Raw genomic sequence first — 12,605 nt, forward strand, 5'->3', positions numbered from 1 at the left:
GTTTATGATCCAGTCCTGATCCACACTTACCCTGCAACTCGCTGCCTCCAGTTTCGATATGGATCGTAGAGACTTTCACAAAAAGCCAGTGCATGTCTCACGAATTCTTCTATTGGGGTCTGATCTGCCATTTCTTTCTCTTTTGTTTTGCTTTTTAACTGCGGAAGGGGGGTAAAAAAAAAAAAAAAAACAAAAAAACTGTTGTCAGATTTCTAATAATTAAAAATTAATTCCTGTACTCCTCCAGAAGCTCTGAACCCTCATGTTCTCCCCCACAAACACTTTCTTACTTAGAGGGGGATCACATAAGCCAGAGCAGGAAGTATTGGATGGGGAAAATGACAGACGACAATTAGTAAACACATACCTGTTGAATGTATAATGTAGTCATGGTGATAACATGGTTAATGTATGAACACATTCCAATCTCTTCCACGTTAGCCAAATTTCTATGAAGGCAACACAGAAACCACAGAAATGTACACAGTGTACTATGTGAGGCTAGTTCAAACAATGTTTGTTTTAGTATTCAATCTATGATCATAGAAAATTGTATCAGCATTTCAAAATTACTCCCCAAAAGACTGCATGTACTCAAATGTTTATTTCTGCCACAGTAACACAGTACACAAGCTTTCTTCTAACAGGAAGGAAAAGAAAGGCCTGAGTCACCCTGCCGTAGGCCAGCTCTATCTGGAATTTGGGGTTTCAGAGGTTAAGCAGATTCCCAGGACACTTTAAATAGAAAGCTCAGAAATGGTATCTGATAACAGAGACAATAAATTCAGTTTCTTCCACATTACTAGAGCTTTACACGGAGACTGATACTGCAGTTGTGCACACTTCTAAAAGTTTAAGCAAATATATTACCTAGAAGCTGTCATGCACTTGAAATTCTCCCAAGGAAAAGAAACATCTAAGATTATTTTAGAACACTAAAATCAACAGCAACAAAGAGGCATTATTTCTCAGTTTTGAGAACGTCACAAAGATCAAATACTAAAGTGATGATGCAAGGAGAACTTTTCAGCAATTTAGACTTAAAACAGCTGGTAATTCATCAACACAGCAACCACAATCTACTCAGATTATATTTAATATTCTAGGATACTTAAACACTGCCCTACACCTCTCTGTACTGTTTTAGGGATAAGGAAGACCAAAGGACTCAAAAAAGCTTAAATACTTCCCAGAAAAGAATGATCCCTATTATATACTTTATCCCCTTCCTCTTTCAATGCAGCTCGTAATAAAAAACTGAAGAAATGTGGAGAAATATATCCCTAAAAACAGAGGCGTTTACCTGCTTGAACAGTATTACAAAATAAAGCGTAAGTTTCAGAAGGAAGCCAATTGCATTAATAGAATAAGTCAGATCCCTAAGCTGTTTATGGAATTATAAGCATGTTAAGAATGTGAAGCAGTTCTTCCTGTACAATCCTCTTTCGAGTTCTTTCATATCCAACACTAGCTAAAGTGTGCCTTTTCTTCTAAAAGTATTTCTTATACCAGGTACACCATGCTTTGAATTCACATAAATATATCTTAGATAATTACAAAGAATTTAGTGTCTAAGCCCCTTCTACTCCATTTTTCATGACAAACGTTGCTGATTGCATTGCTCCCTCTTTCTTTAGTTTGAAGATTGTGGTAAGTGGCATTTCTCTGTTTCTACTAGAAAGCGTCAAATCACATTGTATACGTCATTAGAATCTCTAGGCTGCATCTAGATTACTTAAACAAAACAATATCCTTCTTGAGGTAGCAACCAGAACAAATACCTGCAAAGGATGATAAAGAATTTCACAAGTAAAAGTGACAGGGCCTGCTGCTGCTCTTCTAGTCCATCTGACATTTTCTGGACACACTGCAGCAGCTGGAGTCTAAGGACCTGAAGAATATTGTCAGGAAGCAGTGATATTCCTGGAGGGATGTCATCCACCCTAAAAATAAAAAACAAACGCACACAACTCTTAATCATGGGATTGACACATTAGCATCTATTTCAGTGAGTTCACATAGCATTCCAATAAACCTGTATAAGAAAGGTTACTTAATTGTGGCAACTGATGGTTCACAAACACTTCCTATGAAGTACAAGGGAATGCCTGGTGGCAATAAGCCAGCTTGAACATCCTCTTCCTCAAAGAACTGCATTTTAAAAAAAAGACAAATAAAAGAAAAAGTGTTAAGAATACCGTAGGTGGATTCCTAAACTCTCTTGCATGAGTTGATCTGCTTTAATCACCGCAGAGAAATTGTATGATCTTCAGTAGGTAAACAGGTGGCCTGCCAAAATTCCTAAAAAAGGCCACAGTGAAATAAAACATGAAACTAAACACAAGGGAACATTTTCAACCTCATAATTAAGACTAAAATAAGTTAGATGCCAATTTCTCAATAGTTAGAGAAGCCCAGCTGGCAATAATGCACAAGAAACTTCATGTCTTTCTTACACAAACTACCCAAACTAGGAGAAAATGAGGTTTAATACAGAAAAGAAAATAGATTTTTAGATTTAATGCAGGAAAAAAAGAAACAGTTCACAGTTCAAAATTAAATGAAGGAAGATTTGAAAATCAGGGTCTGAATGTGCAGGACGGAGAGCTCCCAGCAACTCATCTGACTCCTGGCACACAGATGTTGCATGAAAACCTGACCCATCCGTACTATTTTGTGTCCTTAACTCAGCAAATAGCTCCCCCGCCACACACACTTTTTTTTTTTCCTCGTCTGATAACTAACTATTTTTAGGGGCCAAAAAAAGACTCTTGTGTTGGTCTTAAATTCAACAACTCTATCAAGGCCAGACAGGGTCCTGAAGGACATTAGGTACTCTTCTCATTGTTTTGTTAAACTGAAACATTTGTAGAAATACACCAGTGAGAACCAAATGAAGGAAAATAACTCAAAAATAAAACCAGTAGCTAAGCCAGTGCTTCTAGAACAGCCATACAGTAACCCATTTCAGCAACACTGTAGTAATTTATAGGTGTGTTAAAGCATTCTCTGGGATGAAGACTGTTCATTGAAGCTCCTTTTGGCTCATGTTAAAGGGCAGCTGTCTGTCAGCAAGCTGTACGTTCACTGCTTCACATGGCAGAACTTGCCTGTGGCATCAGCCATTTACCCTGACACATCCACTATGAACTTTACACAGGAAGAGGAAGACAAGCTAGAGACTTACAGCTTACAGAAGCCTTCAATACAGCCAAGCCCAGGGAAAAATTACAAAAAGAAATCACACAAGAAATATGGCTAACTTGGGAACTAGTTATGACACGCATGTACGTATTTGTGTATGAACAAGCTTCAAAAGGCATGGGGAAATGCAGTGAGTGACACAACACAATGATACCAATAAACTGAGGGAAAGGAGGAACAATGTATCAACTACATTGAAAAGCAAGTTGAAAAGGAAGCTTACATAAAAGAGAGACCATTTAGTAAAACAACTCCACAGGCACAAGCGACAGCGAGTTCCTAGGTCCCAGAAAACAAGCGTTCCCCTACACGGATACAGAAGACCTAATACTGTTCATTCTCTTGCTTCTGCAGTTATGCCATTTGCTTTTCAGATCTTGCTCAAGGGATCTGAAAAGTTTTGACAAAAATTTTCATAGGACCTAGGCTCTAGCTGACAAAACTGAGAGCAACTGCTTTTTTCACCCCACAGCTGCTAAAAAAAGACAAAAAAATGCTAACTTCTGTGATAGCAGCTTCACCCCTCAAGATGCCGTTAGATCCATACCCTCTGGGACCACAGGCATTGCTCATAATCATCTGCTAATTCACCACCTCTGTATTAAGAACGTAATTTTGACAATTGAAGTTCTACATCAGAAGTAATTTCGCTAAAATGGCCAACAAGTCTCTGTTTCGGTAAAATCATAAAATGCTTTGTAGGAAAGCAAATGGCACACCCTCCATGCCTCACGTACTAAAGATTGTTCCCTCTGCAGTAGGCACACGTCTGTGCCATTGACCAACCCCTAAGATTTAACTGCTTTGAGCAGCTCAAGAAATGCTCATCTTCTGGGATTTCTCAGACTGAATATATTTGCAGAGCTTAAATAATTGAACTTCTTTCCAGCCCAGAGCAAGTCACCACTGTATTGCCATAGAAATTTAAAAGTTAGATGTATATATTCAACATCTGTGCATTTTTTTTCCTGACAAGACTTGTTTTATAAACTAGCTATTCAAAAAGAAAAAAAAAAATACCTTAACTGATGGTCTAATGTGATTACTGGTACCCTACCTCAAAAATCTGAGTTCTTGATGCATTTGGGTTCTCTTATTTACAATCTCCTTGCACCACAATAAAATGGTTATGCAGCAGCATAAATTCTCATCCCAGGTGTTTGAGATGAAGTTAAATTTGTCATTACAGTGTATTCATCCAATTACAGCCTAAATCCGCACACTGGGACTCAACCTCTCCTCCACCAAAGCGGTGAGCAAGCGCTTTGGAACAAAGGCTGCAAAAAACCAAGCGTCACTTTTCAGCAGCCAGTTTCTAGTAACCATGTAATCAGCTTTACTCTCATGATTCCTGCATTTTTTTATGTGGCTTTGGAGTCCATATGCTAACCAAGTATGGTGTCTGTGGTACTTTGCATGAGTTTCCTTTAAGCTCCTTTGTGCGACAGCATGCAAACCAAAGCCAGAAAAAGAGCATGACAACACTCTGGAGATCTTTGTTGTTTCTGAAAGCATTAAACCAAATGACAATTTATTCCCTTCAGTGATGGGGGAAAAAACCTCCCACCAGCTGGTAAACATTTTATCCTATCCAGTGTAAATACTGATGAGATGGCTGGTTTGTTGTGTTTTTCTTTTTTTAAGGAAGAGATGTGTATTAATCCTTTGTGCTCAATGTTCAAAGCTGTCAGCAGTTATTTTTTTGTGCAATATCCCCATTTTCTCAGTAAAAAAAAACCTGTAGACACCATTAATAAATCACTTCACTTAAAAATATAGGGAAGATGCACAAAGACGTAGGTATAACTGAATTTGTATAACTTATAAGCTGTATGACTGTATAAACTCTACTTATTATTACAGCCAAATCATACCAACGGATACACTTATCCGCCAAGTTTAGAGATTTCCAAGTTCTCTATTATGTGCATCTTTCCAATTTTCAAAATAGGTTTCAGGAAATAATATACTTTAATTTATAGAAGAAACAGTCTTATCAGTTAAATCAGCAAGTGACACTGCCACTTAAGAGTACTTCTTTCAGAAAAACAGACTAACATTTTCATTACGTTTCTTAAGTGTTGTTTTCTTGAATGAAAAACAAAACAAAACATGTTTTACATTGACATAAAACTCCATGGCAGTCTTCCAAAAGGTTAATTTTGTCCAGCAGTTTGTACAAGCTTCCTTGTCCTAACACAGTTGCTCATCATTTCCTGGCTTTTGCCCTTCAATACACAAGGTCTTTCAGGCACTTAGCTGGAAAGCACACCAAAACTTACATAATAAAAAAGCAGGGTCATGTCAGTCCCTGTTCTAGTAATTACTGCTGTTCTTGACTGCTCTCAACTACATTCGACAGAGGGAGGCAATAAAAAGGAGTACTGGATGCCTGAGTCCACAGGGTCTTTTAGCGTTAAGAGCACAGCCACTGGAAAACAGGCGGTTCCACACTGATTTGTGTTCTCTTTTGCAGGCTCAGTAATATCACTTCCTTAATGCTTAATGCTTACAGTATTCATCAATAAATGCCAGAAAGATGCTACTTTTCTTAAGCCTTATTATGTCTCAAATGCCAACCTGGGCAGAAACAACAATTCTTTGTTAATTTTTTTATCTGCTCTCAAACAGTGTAATTTTTAAATCCAGCCGTCAAAGCACGAGTATAACCTGCCTTCATCCCTACATTGTTTTGATACATTTTCTCTACATCTGTTGTACAAATGACTTTAAATCTACATAAAATTATTCTTTCAGGCTAAACCACTAATCCTGTCATAAACCTCAGAAAAATATGGGATTTTATGCTCACAAAACCATTATTTAGCACAATGAAGATGCCGCTATTCTTCTGCACAGGTAAGCTTCACATTTCTTTTTAATCTTTTACTATGTTGCTGTAAAAAACAACAACAACAAAACATGAGCACAAAAAAAAAAAGTACCAAAATACCCTTCTCTTCCATTGAACACATTTCAATATTAAATAGCATGTTAAAAGATAACTTGTGTTAAAGGAAAAACATTTTTCCTGAACTAAACATAAGATGTATTTTTGATATCTCACTGCAAAGAAAACATATCTTCTGAAAGAGTTCAGAACTAATATGTAGCTCTTGCTTAGCGGTTGAATTAATGTAAGCATGAAGAAGAAAAATTTCATACAAATAGATGAGATGCCCAGTTTTTATCCACTGAGATCCAGTTGCAGCATTCTTCATTTCCTTGTAACAGGAGAGGCTATCACTTACACTTCAAAGAGGATCTGATCCAAAGTCCATTAGAGAATTTCCATTGATTTCAACAGGGCTTGGACCGCAGCCGTCATGCAGAGAGAGGCATTCTTTGTATTCACTCACCAGTAGCAATAGCAGCCATAATACTGACACTGGTTCTCATGATTTCTGAATCCTCTAACATTTGTTTTTTCTTAAAATCCTTAGTTCATGCAAGCATCTCAAAAAAATCCAGTCCAAGGTTTCTATTCCTCATTTGCAAAGTTAGTCTGTCTTGAAAACACAATCCTTAGAGCATAGAAAGCAAATTCGAAATAGTAAAGATGAATATCTGAAATTAGACTTCAATACCCATCTCATGATTATATTTTCATACTTGCGGTCAACATCATAGGTGAAGTCACTAATATTCTTGCCACCGAACTAAAGCCTTCACAGATGCAAAGATCACTTGAAAGTCCATCATTTGTGCATTTTAATTTTTAAAAAGTTTTCAGCTAAAAACCAAAAATTTCATTGAGCATTTCACCTCATCCTCACTCTTGAAGCAATGCCAGAAATAACATTACAAACCTCTCTACCTAGACCTTACTTCTGTTCAGTCACTACTGGTACAGATAGCAAGTACTAATACTCACTATACTATTTCATCTGCAACATTTAATAATGAATACATATTCCACAAATTTATAAGGAAGAACAATTGTATTTCTGTGAGCAGGAACCAGTGAACACTGAGATGCCATCTCCTGATATAATACAAATACCAGTATTTGCCTAGTTTCATCATTCCCAACCCAACTTGACCTTCAAAAGAACAGGAGTGCCACTCAACAATTAAAAGCATTCTTTTGTTTAAAAGTGGTATTGATATTGAAAGAGACTGGGCTCTCAGCCAGGTCTGGTTCAGATATCAAAGGTAAACAGGTCTGTAATTCTACATACCTAGTTGGCAGTTTCTCAAAGTCCACATCCAGAAACTGTTCGTAGCTAGAAACAAAACTATCCAACCAAAGTTTCAGGTAATCTGGATCTTTCTGTAAAAGAAAGAAAGGGTGGGAGAACATTAACTAATACAGTACCTGAGATCATTAGTCAGCAACTCTGTAGTATTAACTTGAATGGAAAGCGTTATTTAAAACATTCCAAATGGGACAAAGGAGTGAATAGGCTTATTTTTTACAATTAAAGTTTTAAAAAGTTGTTTAAAGAAATTGCGTCCTTCAGAATTCTCAGCGATGGTACGTGATGTGACATTCTTGCTCTGGGTATCTATCTATTGATTAGTTCATGCTACTGGTGTCAATGCCAACCAAAGTATTTTAGCTTCCCAACCCCACTCCCCGAACAACCATTACTTACTCTTCAGAGGTTATTAGTTTTCTAATACATACCAACTTTAAAAATTTACTAGTATATTCTATTCTTGATAACATGGAAGTTAGTAGATAACTAGCAAATAACATTGTTTAAGTCTTATGAAATTAAGCAATAACTCGTGACAATTCTAATCACAAAAATAATTTGCATTTTTCTTCATTCATTGATCAACATGGCAGCTAGTAGCAGATCAGATAAAGCGTTCCAAGAAGCTATGCAGAGCCTGTGACTTGTACACTAGATATCTATAAAATAGATTTTAAATGCAGGCTTCCTAACTGTTCTTGGTAGAGCGCATGGATTCTGTTCATGACCAGCAATCCCTCAGGACTAGATGCTGTGCCAGCAGGGAGGACAGATACTAGAATCTGTAAGGTGCCAAACACACAAGACTTGCAAAAGCAACAGGTAAACCGTTTGCCAGAAGCATTTGGCTGATAACATGTTGACAACTTCAGGCTAAGATACGACCAGAGAAAACAAACAAACAAAAAACCCTATTTATTCTAGCTTCTACTGATTTACTTGCTGTAATAACAAGGCTTCTCTTATGCCACACTGTCATAATGGTATCACATGCAGGGTCACACCCTGGCAAACCCAAACAAGTCAGAAAACTTGCATCTCAGTGTGGTAGCCCTAAACCGGAAAGCATGTACAAGCTTTATATTTCCAAACAATTGTGCTTATAATTTTCATCAGACCATTATAACAGGATATTCAAACAAAGAAAAAAAATCAAGGGACATTAATAATACACTCTGAAGGGGACAACTTGTATTATAAACTTGCGTAGGAAAGGTGTCAGCTCTTAAGGAGTTCAGGAAAGCTGCCAAGGAGATTTTAACTTGATTCTTCCTCCTTACAGAAAATTCTACTCCATCCACTTTACAACTGAATTACTACAGATAAAGCAGTGAGGGAGTACCACACCTGGGATTATCAAGGAAAAAAATTCAAATTTTAGTAAAAGCAGGGTAAAAATCAGCTTCACTACGTTGTTGTCTTTTGATTGAAGATGAAATGCCATTACCAATGCAGCCCAAGGAATCTGAGGCAATGGTTGCTACCTTCTTAATATCTAATGAATGTGAACAACCCAGCTGCCAGTATGTTCTTCTGTCACCTCACTGTTCCCTATCTGAAACCTCAAAGCAACTGACTTACAGATAGGGAGGAAGGAGGATACTAAAACAATAAACAAACAAAAAAAACAGGAAAATTCTTTCAAAATGTCATTTGAAATAGTCTCACTTTAAAAGTCAAGCTGCTTAACTTTCAACAGCAAGCTGCCAGACCAAAGCCAACAGCTTCCTTAACAAGGACTAAGCAAAGGACTCTGCTCATGTCCATTAACACACATCCATGCTCTCCCATACTTTGTTATAAATTGTTTTTAAAATTGTTTTAAAATATTTGCATAATGTATTTTAGATATTACTAAATCTAATCCACAATTTATAAAATTTTCAGAAAGTTCTGAAGTTTTGCTCATCCTTCCCTTCTCTCTTTTCTGTATCTCCTCCCTTTTCCTTGTTGCCTTTATATTACCACAGATGTTCCCAAACAAGAGATTATTTCCCTGCCATGTTAAGACCAAGGAGCAATCTGTAAATAACAGAAACACACACAGCATTCAGGGGGCAATGTTGATGTAAAAGAACAAGTCACCAAGACAGACTGACTGTACACAGAGTCCTCTCAGTTCAAGACACCTACATGCAAAAGAGCCTACCAGGAGGAAAATAGCACAAAAAAATGCAAACCTAGAATCTGAAGCGCTGCAAACCTTTTTTCAGTGTTCTTTTCACAGCATCTACAGGAATTGTAAAGCATAGCAATTCCCTTTGAATTCTAAACCCTTCCTCCTACCTCCAAGACCCTCTTTAACTCTACAAGCATCAGAAACCCTGACACAATTTACTTCACTGTCACTATTAATTATATATATTCAGATACTGTGACAACATGCACCAAATGAAACTCTCAGCTAGATATGTATCTTCTGTAGGATTATTTGCTTTCATTGCCTCCAATATTTTCTTGTTCATTTTTCCCTAAATTTTTCCCCTTCTATTTCATTTCTAATTTCTCCCTTCTTCATAATCTTTCTTCTCCCTGTCCCTGCTTTTATTCTCCTTCTGAGGGTTTTCTTCTTGAAGTCGTCAGTGGATTTGTTCTCTTCCCACTCCCCTTTTCTACTAAGCTCTTTTCTCATGACAGAAGTGGTAAACCAAACTAACATCAGAATATAAATTGACCTAATTCAAACATGAACATGTTTGTCTGTGTTCTTTAATGCCAAATCAACTTTCTGAGACAGTACATGCTGCAATCTGACAAACAGCTGTGTTACCACACGGCAGGAGGTTGCAGCCCAGGAGTATGGAATTGCTACTGAGAGCAACAAATCACTGACCTGCAACCCCAGCTCTGAACAATTCGCTCTAACTTGTTAGCTCTCCCATTTTCTCTGCTGTCCTCCTAAGGAAGATGTATAACTTCAGCAGACCATAACAAAGCATCTTAAATACTCAAAAGCCTTGTTACCAGTTAAAACAGTGAAACCCACGGAATATATTCTCTTTGTCACTGCTTTCATAATTACCATTTTGTTGTCATTCTGCAGACAGGTAGCTGGAGGCTGTATGTCAGACTTCAGCTCCGAATTATTTTTAGCGGTGTTAGCTGAAGATGTAGCATGCTTTTAAAACACAGCTTACAAATCAACCTATGCTTTGATAACACACCACAAGGACATACCGTGATAAACCAAGCTGAGTTCGGTACTCTTTCCCAACCTCCTCCCTACACACACACACACTCTGCAGATATGCCCCATTAGGTCAGCAAGGAAGACAGAAGGAACTTTTTGATTTGGACAACATCAGTAAAAGCAGGAAAAAAAAAGATGTAAGTGGTAGTAAAACATCTTCCACTAATTACAACTTTCCAGTCACTAGAAAATAAGAAAATGTTGATTGTAGAAATCTTACAGCTTTCTAAGTCACTACCCTAAGCACTTAATTTCTTTACCTGAAACCTGGCTGGCTTTTGTGCAACAGATATATATATACATTCTTATCCGAATAGTAATTCATATATAGAAAATGCATGTATTGAAAATTCAGGAAGACAGGTTTTTTTTTGTCAAAGCTCAAAATTCCCAGAAGCTAAAATCCAACTTTAGTTTGCTGTTTCTCTTCAGAGTGACATAACCATACTTTTAACAAAGCAATCTTAAAGATGTGTCACTATAAGGATATGTGCAAAGCTATGAGAAGGATAGGAGAAAAAAAAAAAAAAGAAAAAATAAATAAACTACAGAACTCTTTAGCTGATAACTGTGAAGCAAACCACAAACACGTAGGACCTAAGCTTAGGCTTCTGAGCTCAGTGCATTGCAGTAAAGGCCTGTGAAACTGCTATAGCAACAATCATTCATCTGCACTAATGAAAAGAATTATTTTAAGCCTATTAAATCAGGTAGCTCAGAGCACCTGAAAGCAAAAACACTTCCTTATACCTCCCTTTATTTAAATACTACTATTTTTTTTAAACACACTTTAGGCCTCCATTTTTATACAATTCCCTTAGCACAATAATAGTCACCACAGCCCTTTAAAATGAAACACTGCCAGGTCTGAGCTCTAGCATGTTTCCAACAGGTACAAAAATAAACACAAACAACAACAACAAAACACCTAGCAGTCTTTGTTGTTGTTTTTTCAATATGTTTAGCACAATGCTAGAAGGAAAAGAGTTGCTAAATAAAATCAGTAGATCTCCACACTGTACTCCAATACGTAACACAATACTGGAGCTAAATGCTGCCAATGAGCAATTTTCCCATAGAGCCTACTGTTTTAACAGTTGCACTATACAGAAACTCTAGCAAGGCCACACTTCGCCTTGGCACAACTGGGAAACAAGCTCCTAATACCAACACCAACTGCAGTGCTTACCAGCACTAAAGCAAAGCCTAAAAAGAGAAGGAATCGCCTAAAGCCATTCTGACCGATACAACACTCTAAGGCAATGAAAATACAAGAAACTAAGTAAAATCTACACTAACTTGGGACAGGCTCTTATCTTTGATATACTAAATTATCTACAAGTTACAACAGCTTTGTCTACTCTTTGTGAAGACTGATGAAGTAAAAAAAAGCTCCTAATCCAGCTTTTTTTTTTCCTCAGTAACTAGTATGCCTAGGCAAGAAGGTCATCAGGAAAAGGCAATTTTTCCTTCAGTGAAAACATTTTTAAAATTCCTAATAAGCCATGAAGTATTGAACTCTTACAGCTTACTCCAAGTTAAATGGAAACTTTCTACACAAAACTGGCACTGAAGTGCTCCCACTAAAAGTCTTCAGCCATGTGCCTGTGGAGTACAGACACACTTATCCACAGCTTCAAACCAACATTAGTGATGCAATTATGTGGTTTTTTTTTTCATTTAATAATTAGCTAGCTTCCATTTCTCCAAAAGTTTCCTATTATGTGCTAGTTCAAAGATGATGCTCTACCGAGGCTTCAAATAAAAAAAACACAGGGTGATGGGTGAAGATCAGCACAATTTTTATAGCCACGTGGAGGAAGTTTTAGTTGCTAAAAACAAAAGCTGGATCCACCCGAGGCTATTTTCAGTGCCGCATTCCACGCTCTAAAGGCAAAATCTCCCTGCAGGGCAGCTCAGGGCACGCCTGCCTGCCTCGTCCCACAAGGCAGTTGTTTGAAGTCCTTAAATGCAACGTGCAGGCATAAAATAGCCTGCCTGCTTTGACT

The 12,605-nt window shown here is 37.4% G+C and overlaps 1 protein-coding gene across 2 annotated transcripts in view; it reads right to left on the reverse strand.

Moving 5' to 3' along the window:
- The window catches only part of NBEAL1 (neurobeachin like 1), an 81,681-nt gene that overhangs the window by 56,731 nt on the left and 12,345 nt on the right, over positions 1 to 12,605 (reverse strand). For both annotated transcript variants that reach the window (XM_050711716.1, XM_035571946.2), the window contains exons 3-6: positions 7,386 to 7,477; positions 1,782 to 1,943; positions 368 to 449; positions 31 to 158 (exon numbers count right to left, since the gene is read on the reverse strand). In XM_050711716.1, coding sequence (XP_050567673.1) covers positions 31 to 158; positions 368 to 449; positions 1,782 to 1,943; positions 7,386 to 7,477 — 464 coding nt within the window. The remainder of the gene's footprint in view (positions 1 to 30; positions 159 to 367; positions 450 to 1,781; positions 1,944 to 7,385; positions 7,478 to 12,605) is intronic.

This window comes from Cygnus atratus, chromosome 6, assembly GCF_013377495.2.
Source record: "Cygnus atratus isolate AKBS03 ecotype Queensland, Australia chromosome 6, CAtr_DNAZoo_HiC_assembly, whole genome shotgun sequence".
Classification (NCBI taxonomy): Eukaryota; Metazoa; Chordata; class Aves; order Anseriformes; family Anatidae; genus Cygnus; species Cygnus atratus.